Genomic DNA, 13,489 nt, shown 5'->3' with positions numbered 1-13,489 from the left:
TTATAGCTTTAATTGTAGCACTTATTTCTGAAACACTAAATATTGTACGTTCACACAGGTACAGGACAACAGTGTGGTGTAGTGGTAAGGAACAGGGCTTATAACCAAAAGGGCTGGTTTAATTCCCCGCTAGGGCACGACTATTGTACCCTCGGACAAACTACTTAACCAACAGTTGCCTCAGTCAATATTCAGCCGTATAAATAGATAAAATTGTAACCTACTGCAGGTCACTCTGGAGAGCTGCTGAATTGCCATAATGTAATGTAATGTACAAGAAACACCTCCGTGGCTATGTCTGTGTTCGATATGCAAATGGAAATGGTTCTGTTGAATCTTTTGAATGGTTCAAGTTGAATTCATCGTAATGACCAGTGTAATCCAGTGTGTAACCTGCTGAAGGTCCGGAAAGTGCCGCTGTTGAGGTTGTTCACTGAATTCAGGGCTAACTGTGTGTTGTTTAGGGTGAACCGTCATGTGACTCGGCGAGGCCGCTTTCTGTTGCAGATCTGAAAGGGTTTTTGTGGCGCTAATGACATGGCCGAACCTTTACATTTTTCTTAATCCAGCTGTGGCTGTGAATGCATCAGAGACTCTTTCTCCTGTGTGTTGTACTGCAGGTCTGCTCAGTAACCAAAATGGTTTTGAAGAAAACACAAATGTGCCTTGCATACATAATGTCTCCAGCACAACAAGACCTCCCCCGTCCGCCTCACGCACTATACAAAATCCTTGTCTGTTAAGGGTGCCTTTTGTGCCGGCTTTGGCCTTGCTCCGATTACTATCGGCTACTGCACGGCGCGGTCCAGCACCTTTCAACAGCAGCGCACTTTGACTGAAAGACCGCCGGCGAGCGCTGTGTCCGTCCTCTGCAAACCTGGCGATGCGGGCACGTCGGCTTGGTCTTTCAGGACTGGCGCTCAGCCTGCAGGTTGTCAGCTCTGACCTTTTCAGCTCTGCTCTCTCAGCGTGTTTTTAAACGGTGTGTTCCTCTTGCAGCTAGACGCAGAGGCCAGTGACCTCCTGAAGGAGCTTCAGAACAAGCTGAATGCTGTCCTGGACGAGCTGAGCGGGGTATTTGGATCCAGGTACGGGTCCACATTGCCATGTGTGTATGTGTGTGAGTGTGTGTGAGTGCGTGCACATGCGCGTGTGTGTGCCTATCTATCTGTGTTCATGGCAAATTATACTAACCATAGGAAAGAGGCAGAAATCAATTAGCCTAAATAAAGAGGTGGTTTGTGGGTGTGGCAGAGTCTACCACCCTGTACCACCTTGTGCCATGTAAGTGAAGCTGTTAGTGGCTGGGCTTGGTTAGTACTTGGATGTCTTTGGGAAAGCTAGGTTGGTGTTTGAAGTGCTGGTCAGCCAGAAGGGGACACTCTTCACTCCAGACCTGGAGTCCAGTTGTAGAAGATGTTGTCTTTCAGATGTGACTTCTCCATATTTATTAACAATCCCACGGCACATATCAGACAAGAAGTGGTGCTAACCCCTGTTTCTTTGCCAAATTCCCAGAACTGACATTCTCAATATGACCACCTAATCATGCCCCCACCCTCTGCTGTTGATTGGCTGTACAGTCTTGCATTCCCTACCAACCTTTTTCCCCTGGTAGTCACCATAAATGAGAAATGAATTTGCAGTTGACCTTCCTGGCTGAATAAAGGGTAAGTTAAATAAATCTATCCACTAACTGTCAGCCATCAGTAAATTCAATAACCTGCTGATAGGCAAGAGCAGTATCAGTATTATTAAACACGGAGTGTTTGACATGAGAGAGATGTGGTATAATCAACACAAAAGGGCTAGTCAGTCAATGGGCTGTTACTAATAACAGTTATTAGCATTCTCCTCATGTACCATACAGTACACTCATACCCTTGGCTAACATGGCTGCTGTTGCTCTATTCCTTGTCTTCTAGTTTCAAGCCTGTTATTGAAGACTGTGTGAAGCAGATGAACCAGGAGCTGGTTCAGATGAAGGGGAACGGCGCGGGAAACAAAAGCAACGCGGCTCTGGATGCGGAGACGGTGCTGAGGCCCCTCATGGATCTGCTGGATAAAAAGTACGGCATAGCGCATTGCGTGTGCGTGTGTGTGTGTGCATGTGTGTGTGTGTGTGTGTGTGTGTATGTATAGAGAGAGTGTGGAAAAGTGAAAAATGTGTGAAAAAGAGTGAAAAATGTAGATCTAGATGCATGTGTACTCCTTTAGTTTATGCATAGAAATGTCAAACTGATACAGAGTAATTGCCATCGTATTCCTGAAAGCATTCTGAGGCATTTATTTTCCCTCATCTTGCCACCAATGTATTTATCAAAATCTTCAAAATAGCGTGCAGAGATTAGATTTTACCATGTCTTCTGTATAAGATTGACAACCCTCTGTCATTTTTGTTATCCTTTAAAAAAAAGGTTTTGGTTTTTTAATATAAACATTTTCATATCTGCTCTTTGAAAATGTCTCTCGGACCTTCATCAAAGCAACATCGAGGCCAATGGGGTATTATAGAGAATCCTCTTAATCATATGCAAATGTTAAATCCTTTCCAGTCTAAAGTTTTTTTCCTACCTCTCTAAGCCTGTGGATTCAATTCAGCAGGATTCAGATGTAAAGCCATAACATTTATTCCACATATTAGGGTTTATTGAATTCTGACATGATAATTTACTGGTTTTTTAAGGTGCAAACCTGGTTCAAAGCCTTCGGGTTGGGCTGTTTTAATGGCGTGATATGTGCAACAGATCGTCATTCTTTCTGCTTGCAGGAATGCAGTGGGTTTACAAAAAAACCTGGGTTGTTCTTTGGGAAAATAAAACGTGTATGCATCAAACATAACACTTTCTCTGAGGTTGATTTTCAAATGCATTTTATGTGTCCTTTTTTCAAGCCTTTTTTCAATCTCATTTAAATCTCACATTAGATGTACATGTTAAGTGACAATAGTGAAGTGGGTTCCTTCTAGCAGGTCCTCTCCACTTTGGCTGTCCACACTGACTTTTTTTTTTTCCTCTATGCTGTTTTGCAGCCTGATTTTGTTTGCTAAGATCTGTGAGAAGACAGTTCTGAAGAGGGTGCTGAAAGAGCTATGGAAGATCGTCCTGAACAGCATAGAGAAGCAGATCGTGCTGCCTCCTCTCACAGACCAGAGCGTGAGTGATAACCCAGTTCTCTCATAGTGCAGCCATCACAGGAATTACATCCAGGATCTCTTCCATAATAAGAGTTTATGAAGTTAATTAAGAGTCATTACAGATTATTACAGAGCCCGTCACACCAAGCAAACCTTGTGTCTGCTTTTTCTTTAAAACTTGTTTTCCCAGATGGAATTTTCACAGTGGTCCTTGCATTGTAGTCTGTGTCAAATGAAGGTGTAGGTCCACGCTGAGAATGAGGTCACCTCTGCGCATCTGTTTCAAACACATGGGACACGCAGCTGCTGAATGTGTGCTCTCTGCATGGTTAGACGTGGAGGCAGAGCTCACCTGAAGTCTGCAATATTTTAGCATCAGCATGCTCAGTGTGTCAAACACCATTCACTCTGCAGTGCGCTTTGTGCAAAATGTTGCGCATGTGGTAATGTACCTGCAGCACTTCCAAATAGCAGCAGGTTTTTTTTTTCAGTACTATCCTGGGTAATGTTTTATTTGTTTTATTTTTTTAACAGCAAGGTGCTCAGATGCTGTTCAGTGCTGCAAAGGACCTGGGACAGCTGTCCAAACTGAAGGTATGTTCTTTTTTTTTATTTGTTGTTTTATCATTGATGTCTGTCTTCATGCCTGACTTGTCAGTCAGTCATTCCCACTGCTGATAATATGTTTCCCATAATCCTGTTTTCCTGGAATTCAGAATCAAATGCTCTCCTGTAATCCTCAGAGGGGGGCAGGGGTTTTGTCTGGAACAGCCTCTGGAGACACGCCTTTTGATTCTCAGACATTCTCGCTTGAAATGTGTTCCTTTTTCATGCAACTTCTGTGTAGTCATTCGGCGTCTCTTGTGAATTGGTTGAATGGCTGCAATTTAATAAAGGTTTATATGTGAAATACAAGTTCTGTGCATTCAGTGTAATCTGTGTGATTCAATATCTCTGAGATATAGCCCATTTCTCAGGGCTGCTTCTCATTTTGTGAAGAGGCTACATTACAATTTTCACATAACTAGGCTATCTCTTAACTCCAGTGTCTTTTGCAGTAGGGTTTCAGGCATGAATTAAATGTTTGTACCTTTCAGCAGACCATCATCCTCCAGACTTCCCCATGACATTAATACTGTGCCATAAGGTGCCTGTATCTGGACTCAGTATGAATCTGTATTATGAGTCTTTCTATATACGAAAGGTCCAGTCCAGTTATTCTGTCCAGTTGTATTCTGACAGCGCTGTAACTGGATTAGTGCTAAGATACAGTACGTTCCTACACAGTTGTGTCTCTGGGCGCAGGATTTGGGCTCGTAAAGTTGTCCTGTGAAACGACAAAATCCCGTGGAAGGTTTGGTTGTTTGGTGGGACATGCCATCTTGGAATGAATGCAGGAGATGAGTATCTGCTCATAATAGAATATCTGTTGTGACACGGTTCCAAGTGTAGCCAGAACATTCTGCAGCTGAATAGCACTGTAAGGGCTCAGGCAGGGACTCAGTCGCAGACCAAGAGAGCTTCAGGTTGCAGGCGGGATTATAAATGACGGCAGGAAAGTAGCGAAACAAAAGCAGGCAGGGTCGAAAACCAGAAGGCAGTCCGTGGACAAAAACAGGGTCGAATAACCGAAGCAGGCAGGATCAGGAACCAGGCAGGCAAACGATCAGGCAAAGGGACAAAACGGCAGGCAGAAAACGAAGACGAAGGGCAGGCAGAGTCAGGCACGGAGAATACGAAAATCCAAAAAACTGCGGGAACGAAACAGGTATGAAAACGCTGAGACGAACTGGCAAACAAGACAGGAACAAGCAGGGTAGAAATAGGGCTGGGCTGATGAGGAGATGAGATGCAGGTGGGCAGGCAGGCAGGTGAAGGTAATGGGGCAATCAGGTGGGCGGGGACCAGGCGGGGAGCGGGGCGGGGCTGGAACACAAGGAAAAACAAAAAGCACATGGACAGGGAAAAACAAAAACACCACAGCTAGGGGGGCGGAGCCCTGACAAGCAAAGCCTCAGCAAAGGCAATTGGCTGATCCATTTTAAACTAAATGTGGTGCCAACTTTCCTACCTCCTTCTCAGTTAATGCGCTTCAGCCCTGTGTGAGTTCTGATGTTGCGATTCAACCGGCAATTAATCTGATATAATTTCAATTTTCCAACAGTTAAAAAGTCAACAGTTGTCCTCCACTACATAATAGTGTGTGTTGTATACATATACACACACTTAGATGTGATCCATATGTGGGCAAAATGTTCACACTTGTAACTGTGATGTTTAGCAAATCCTGAAGGGAAAAAAAAGAATTACTGCTGTCAATATGCTATTCCTTTCACTTCCTAAACGTTCACCTCATCCATCATGTGGAGTAATTTAACCGTATTAGTTAGTGAGGTGTAATAGCTGCCGGTGCTAAGGCATGGCAATGAGGACATACAGTATTTGTAAGCCCGGTGGCTCAGGGTTGACGTTAATAGAGAGTAATAGGCAGTCTTGGACTTTCCTAATCCCAGGCCTGTCAGAGCACACTCGGCCAGCGTTAACACCTAATCAATAAGCTTCGACAAAGCATTAAAGCTGTTGTATGGGAGCTGGTCTTTTAAAAAGTGACCTTTAAGGGAGGGAAATCAATGAACAGCTTCTTTCGTGTTAAGAGCCATCAGCCCTCCTCCCCCTTCTGATTAAAAACAGAGAGTGTCAGAAGCCTCGGACACAGTATCGCAGCCGTGGCCGGAGATGGAATAGATCTTGTGTCAGTCCGAGCTGTTCCTCTGTGATTACGCACAGCACGAGAGGGAGGTAATCGCTGCTAAGCAGGTCATTTGTGTGATGCATGTTGTCTTGAGCTGGCTACTGATCTAGGGCTACAGTGTACACTGAATGAAAATGCTGCAAAAGATGATCATCTCAAAGGCGGTATCGATCACATGATCTCAGAGCTGCGGGGGTTATGTCAGCAATGTTTCTGGAGGCTTTACTTTTGCTGCAGTTTTAAAGCAAGGAAAGGCTGACTGGCTTTTTACGTCAGTTCAGAGACTGAACCAGTTGCCTTAATTGCCTTGTATTTATCTGAAAAGCAAAAAATACCAAAAAATTAACCTAATGGCTTCATTTTGTGCATCGCTTTTAGCTAATGACTTAAAATGTGTGTTGTCCTATAAAGCAAATTGTGTGCCGTAAGCTGTTTCCGGGAAGATAACATTAGTTAAATGCATTTTCAGGCAAAAACACTTACTACGAGTAATTTATAATAACTGAGGGTAAGACAATCAATTTGCAATATTGAAATGTTAAATGAATGAATAAATTCTGTTTTTGTTTTTGTTTAGGAGCACGTGATCCGGGAGGATGCCAGGAGTCTGTCGCCACGGCAATGTGCTGCCATGGATTTAGTCCTTCCCACCATCAAGGTACCCTTCATGCACTCTGTAGCGGCTGTCCTTAAATCTCACCCATCTTCCTGCAGCTTCCAGACTCAGGCTCTGACTCTGTGTGTCCAGATCAGTACAAAAACAGCTCCTTTTTTTTTTCTTTTAAATCACTGCGTATCCTCTCTGACTCCCAAGTCTGGAAAAAGGAGGAAGAAAAAAAAAAAACTGGCTGCAAGGCTTAACTTAACTTTCTTAATTGAGTCCTCTCTCCGGAATACTGATGAAGAGAATTTCTACCTCCTGATTGATCTGAACGGGGAAGGCGGCCTCCTCGGAGACGCGAGAATCAATTATATTCGCCGAGGTATCAGCCCACTCCATCATGGCGCGCCGTTTGCGTGGCTCTCTACGGCGGAGCCTCAAAAACAAGCTCCGTCTGGCTCCCCTCCCCAAATACACCCCCTGTCCCCACCTCAGGATACATATACCATGATAGCACGGAGCTCAATCAGTGCACAGCTTCTCAGAATGCACCGGGATGGAGGTTAAGGCAAAAGAGGGAGAGAATTCATGGACAGCATGTTGCGCCATGTTGTTAGCAGTTAAAGAGTCTGAAGCAGAACCCCCCCCCCCCCCCCCCTTGCAGGAGTGGGTGGGAGACTCAGAGATTAAACTGAATCCTCAAAAGTGACCAGCACAGCAGGTCCTGGTAATCACGGTCACTGGAATCAGCGACATAGCGATAGAAAGATTAACAGCAGAAGGAAGTGGACTGCATTAGGATTGCTGACACATGACAGGGGCCATCTGAGGCCAGGCAAAGGAGAAGGAGGCAGCTGGACATTCACCACAAAATGAAACAGAAATAAACCTTATTAACTGAGCAGGACAGCTCCTCCACAGGAGGGATATCTGAATGAACAGCTGATCACCCTAACATTTCAGGAAGAAGAATGGATTTGGGCTCTTTGACACAGACGTTATTCCAGGATGTGTTAGACTGCATGTACTAAGAATAGTAATCAGATGTGAATAAAGGTGTCTGCTTAGAAAATCTTTAATGATGCTTGAAGAGTATCACACTGTGCAGTGGTGCTAATGGCATCTCTCTGGTTCTGAGGACGCACTGTAGGCTCTTGGATATTCCTTTGCTGACTGCCTCTCTATGCCAGTGGAGCTCAGAGATAAATTTGTGCTTTTTGACAAATTGCTGCTCAGAAAATTTGTTTGTATGTTACTAGCTGATTTAATTCTAATTTGAGTTCAAAGAGAATCATTTTCACTCAAATTGTTATACCCATAATTGGTCTGATTTTTGTAATGCCCTTTAATTAGAATACTGTTTCTTAATCAGCCATCTGAAGAGAAGTCTCCCTCGCCCAGCAGAGGTCTTTTTCAGGGAAAAAAGACATGTCATGGTATATTCAGAAACGTGTTTGATGTATTTATGTCATGTTGATGATCAATGAACCGTGACTTCTAAAAGGAGTTTGATTTGATTAACCCGGACCCCCAGGTTGAATTTGTCAGGTAGATCAAATGAATTAATGTTTGACCACTTTAATGAACTTTGCTGTCAGACACACTGTGAATAATTCCAGTAAATCGCAGGTGAAATAATGCAATTACATGGGGCGTGATTATTTATTTATACGGCTCTTACCCTAATAGTTTCCTCTGGAGCCGGGCGCTCACAAGCATCAGCCCCGTGATCCTGAGACGTGCTAAATAATTGCACCGCAGTCGTCCTGGTTTGCATTACGGAGATTCATCGACCAATGAATCGATACAGCATTGAATAATCCAGAGAGACAAAAGCCACAAACACAAACAGGGTTTAGAGCCTGCATTTGCAGCTGCGGAGAAACCTCAGACGCATAGAGCCCATTATCTTGTTTTCCCCACACGGCGGGGTTTGCTTTGGTGGATGTAATTGGTAATTGAGGTCCGGGGGAGGGTTAAGTGGCGGGTTTGAAACTGGCACCGGTCCGGCCACTATCTCGATAGGCCCATGTCACAGCCACAGCCTCTCTCTGGCAGGCCCCAGGACCTCTGGCAGAGGCAGCACCACGTCACTTTCAGATATGTGTGCGGGAGACGGGGGGTGGAGGGGGGGGGGCATGTGGTTAACCTCATCTGTCTTAATAAAACCGCAGAATAAGCTTAAATTTTCATCCATGCCTCTCTTCTGCTGAATCTCAGGGGTACATCACACCCCCCCCCCCCCCCAAGCACATGGGGGTATGTTTGTAGTGAAAGGATTCTATTTATGGAATGTCTGTCACCTTGAACTTAATGGAAATATTGATTATTTTCATTTTTCAATACTGCTCGGTGTTCCTTCATAGGAGAACTCTATCAGCATTTAACCTTATGTATACCGGAGTCTATATATTGTGAAAGAGTGGGGGAGGGGGCAAGTGTTGTTGTGTGTGTCTGTGTGTGTGCATGCATGCGTGCGTGTGTGTGTGTGCGTGCACGTGTGTGTGTGCATGCATGCAAGCGTGTGTGTGTGCGTGCGTGCGTGTGTGTGTGTGTGCGTGCACGTGTGTGTGTGTGCGTGCGTGCATGTGTGTGTGCGTGCACGTGTGTGTGTGTGTGTGAGCGTGACCGTGTGTGTGTGCATGCATGCAAGCGTGTGTGTGTGTGTGTGTGTGTGTACATACGCGTATCTTGTCTTTGCACCATGTGTTTTTAACTGTGTTGCATCGATGGTGTTGAGTTTTGAACCTCTGCTGGTTTCTCCTCCGAAGCAATACTTCCACGCGGGAGGAAACGGGCTGAAGAAGACTTTTCTGGAGAGGAGCCCAGACCTGAAGTCTCTGAAGTATGCTCTTAGCCTTTACACACAAACTACAGATGCCTTGATCAAGAAGTATATATGCACCCAGACCTCTCAAGGTAAGACGCATGCGCTTGGTAACATTAATACTGGGTCATTAATTGGTCAGTTTTTCACCACCGTGGCCTTTTCCTCCTTCAAAGCCTGCCTGGATGATGCACGGCTTATGTAAGGCTGGAAGCAGATTTATCAAATTTTCAACATATGTTGAGAGAGAGGATTTTGGGAGCAAACTGCAGAAAGTCCCTTCCCTTCCTGCCTCTGCTTTGTTAGGTTGCTGTTATGCTGTGGCTGTTCAAAGGGGCTGCTATGCAGCTGTGCTCATTTACCTTCCAGTGCTGGAGCCATCATTCGTACTGCACTGATAATTGTGACATCCGTAAAATCAGGTCAAGTGTCCCCTTCCTGCCTGTAAGCCTGTGATGGATCCTCTGTTTTTAGCCTTACGTCAGTGGCAGAGTAGAGTGCAAAGCAAATGCCAAAGAGCATCATTTACTCTGAATGCTGATCCCCCTAAAACGACACTTTTGTACCTTTAGATACTCTGAGCAGAGCGAAAGGGGTTTGTAGGGTTGTGCGTGCACTTTGGGGGCCGTGAGGGCAGCTCCGATTGCGCGGCCTGTGGTCAAATGAGTGATTATTTTTTTTTCTTTTCTTATAGTTTTAAGATCTCCTGAAGTTCTTAGCCAGTTCTGCCTCAGCGGGCCCAGATGCATGAGAGACTTGCAGGCAGAACAGAATGAGGAAATTCGTTTTTTAGAATCCGCAAGCCCGAGAGACATCATGCACAAGAGCACTAACGATGTGTACCTTTCAGCTGGTGTCATTGCAGGGTCCACTCTGACAGGAACCAGACGATCGTAGACAGGCTTACAGCATCGTTAGCATCTACATGCTAATGTGCGTTGTCACAATGATACTACGCAGTAGCACAGCGGCAGCGCTGCCTAGCAGTCTGAAATGAGAGAAATGAGATGTAGCCGCAGACCCAGTGAACGCAGCTTAGCTCCATTACAGGAAAAAGGCGAGCTCGCATGCCAAGTGCTTGTTCCACCCAAGTAAGTCAGACTTGCATCCTAATTGGAAAAAGACTTCACAGTCTGTGAGCACACTTATTGTTTGTTCTGATTGGTACTTCACTACTCGCAATAAGTGCTTGCAGTCGATTATAGTCTTGCAAGGTTTGGGAAGTCTGTGTGTTCAGTCTCACAGAGAAAGTTGCCGCAAGCCAGGATCATTTTGTCCTATTGTTTTTCCAGCGAATTTTCTCTCAGAGAAGCGTGACATTTTTCAATCTCTCTTTGAAGTTTGCTTGGATGCGTGTGCCTGGGTGTCCACAGCAGAATCTTCAGCGAGATTATAGCGTGTTTTCAGGCCTTGGTTCCTTTCAGTCCTGTGTTGGTGCCGTGTGATGGTCTGAGACGGGATTATTTGCTCCGTCTCTTGGAAAAAGGGGTCCAGCTTCACTCCACGATGCTTTGGCCAACCCGGCAAAGCAGAACATCCTCTCTCTGTGGAGCTGGCGTATTGATTCTGTCTCAGTTAAAATAAATGACCTTTACCAGGAGCCAAACAGGAGACCTCGTTTCTCTCCATGCATCATGGGAATGCAGACCTCTGAAGCGAGTAATGTCGGTACATGTCTGTGTGTTTTTTCCCTCACTGATTGCTGTGCTTAGATCGGGGGAATAATAGATATATTAATATATCTATTCCACACTCCACACAGTGAGTTGCCCAGCGCTGCTTTTAAGCTTTCTGCTGTGTTGGGGAGAAAGGGCTTGTGTTCGTGCGTTGGTCGTGATCGTTTGTGCTGCGGCCAGGTTTCGTCAGATTGCACACGGAGAGCAATCTGTGCAAGCTCTTCACTGGCCTTTCATGTCGCGCTGTTACCATAGGGTGACGGCATGACTTCATCTACCTCGCCCAAGGAATTGCACTGACCCACTCGGGACATTTCCTTTGAAATGTCTGATTAACATCATTATAGCAAGGGGAAGAATGTCCGGTGGTATCGTTGGGGATGTGGAGCCTCCATTTTGTTAGAAGTAAACACTGTATGCCTGACAGAGTGTTGTGTACACAGCAATGTGGAAACAGCAGAAGCACTGGTCTCCTCTCTTTATTCCTGCAATAGAAGTGAATGTTTCAATTACGCCTCTTTCCCTTGTAAGTAAGACTGTGGCTCAGTGCCTTTTCTCCAGTGATGGCTGTATGGCTTCTCCATACTTTAGGGCAATACTGTTGTTATTGACTAACCTTGAGGCGTAAGAGAAAACCAAGAGAGGAGGCGTATCTTCTCCATACTTTAGGGCAATACTGTTGTTATTGACTAACCTTGAGGCGTAAGAGAAAACCAAGAGAGGAGGCGTATCTGCGCTGGTCATCCTGATGATCCTGACATCCTGTCAGAGATCAAAGGAGTCGTTTGGTCGATGGTATTACTCGCCTCTTTGTGCCAGGCCAGCATCACAGAGTAGCAACAGAGGAGGCCCTGGTTGGCTGCTTCCTGTTTTGCAGCTCCCGTGTCAAACGTGAATAAAGGGTAATGTAAAGGGTAACGTCTGAAGGGCGGTCCAAAGATGTCATCCAAGGAAGAAGTGAAATCTACTGATGTAGAATCCCAATTCCAAGGAACGGGGCAACGCTGAAGGTTTTGAGAAATAGCACGGGCGAAAATAACACAAAGGCCGTTTTATTTATTTATTTTTAATTTGGCGTGACAGCTCCATCGATTGCAGTGCACTTGTGCTGCCAGCGCTTGAAAGGAAGGGTGGCACGGGCCCACTTCCTGCTCCTCCCCGTTCCGTTAAAACATGTACAAAGTACAGTAAGAATCTCTATTGATCCATCTAGGGAACCTTGTTTCTGTCTCCCTCTTCAAACATGCACCTCTTCTCAGGAAAAATGAGACAACAGTCCGGTGTCTTTCAACTCCCGTTAGCGCAGCATTACCACAGATCTTTTTATAAGTCTGTAACAGCCACCTGGAGAGTGAATTAATATTATGGAAAATGCTGTACAGAGGGATAATTAACTTCGAGGAAATGATACAGTTTACCAAATTACATTTTGTTTCAGTTTCTTTTAACCTGTGCTATTTCAGCTGCAAATGAAGGGTTTCCGTGAAAGCTGTTCACTTCAGAGAAGATGTGTCAGTTTCCGTAATAAATGAATGTATATGATTTTATGCACATTTTAAATCTGCCACTGCAAACTGATTACAGAAATCTTTAAGTATTCACTTTTGCAGAGGAGAGTTTTGTTGTTGGGTGTCCACACCTCTCCTTGAAAGAGGAGTCACTTAAAGTGATTCCGACTGTGATGTGACTGTTTTGTGACCATGCTGCAAAAGGGAGCTGCGATCAAGAACCAAGGTGACCCATTATGATGTCAGTTAGGACTATCTGTCATAATGACAGGAATCCAGCTCTTCACCGGAATGTACTGTGTATGTATGTACATGTATTGTGCAAGTTGGGGGAGACATAAGTACTCTCTGGATTATGTCTAGTCCATGCATTTATGGCTGGAGAATGACAATTTTCATGTGCCAGAATGTTTATGTTGAAAACATAAAACATTGTGTGTTCATGCAAGACCTGAATGCAGTTTTTCAGAGTTCTGTTGATGCTTCTGGTTTTAAGGTGTGACATGCCAAAGAGAGGAGTCTACAATTCAAATTTTTAAAAGGACAGGAAAATGTTGCTTTTCTGGCTTTTTTAAAGCTGTGCCTTGTGGAGGCAAGGAAATCAGAGGCAGAATTTCAGTGGGGAGGAAAACAGGATATTAACGTTAAATGCATCTCATTTGGAGGCAGGATGTTTTGTCAGCTGCTTGGTTTCTGTCAGTCTTGGTGTAGCGTGTGAGCGTGGTGGGGGACTGAGGCTTCAAAGGGCTTCAAAGGCTTGACGGCAGCTTGACCACACAGTAAATAATTGTGATTTGGCTTACTGCCTCCGTGGTGACCAGCGGCCGAGTTTTGCTTTGATGACTCCGGCATCGAAGCCGGGAGAAGGGCAGTAATGAGACGGAATAGGAGCGATTTACCTGGCTCCCTCTTAGCCTGCTGGTACCAATGAGCTGTAAAATGGTGCTCTGTCACACACCTGATGCCCTTCCTGTTGCTGTGGAGCTGCA

The 13,489-nt window shown here is 45.0% G+C and overlaps 1 protein-coding gene across 1 annotated transcript in view; it reads left to right on the top strand.

The window, feature by feature from the left end:
• The window catches only part of LOC118782079 (protein unc-13 homolog C-like), a 105,530-nt gene that overhangs the window by 86,681 nt on the left and 5,360 nt on the right, over positions 1–13,489 (top strand). The window contains exons 24-29 of the mRNA XM_036535326.1: positions 1,000–1,088; positions 1,926–2,069; positions 3,032–3,155; positions 3,671–3,730; positions 6,466–6,546; positions 9,261–9,408. Of these exons, the coding sequence (XP_036391219.1) occupies positions 1,000–1,088; positions 1,926–2,069; positions 3,032–3,155; positions 3,671–3,730; positions 6,466–6,546; positions 9,261–9,408 (646 nt within the window). The remainder of the gene's footprint in view (positions 1–999; positions 1,089–1,925; positions 2,070–3,031; positions 3,156–3,670; positions 3,731–6,465; positions 6,547–9,260; positions 9,409–13,489) is intronic.

The sequence above is a fragment of the Megalops cyprinoides genome, chromosome 8 (genome assembly GCF_013368585.1).
Source record: "Megalops cyprinoides isolate fMegCyp1 chromosome 8, fMegCyp1.pri, whole genome shotgun sequence".
Lineage (NCBI taxonomy): Eukaryota > Metazoa > Chordata > Actinopteri > Elopiformes > Megalopidae > Megalops > Megalops cyprinoides.
This window is presented reverse-complemented; position numbering and strand designations above follow the sequence as displayed.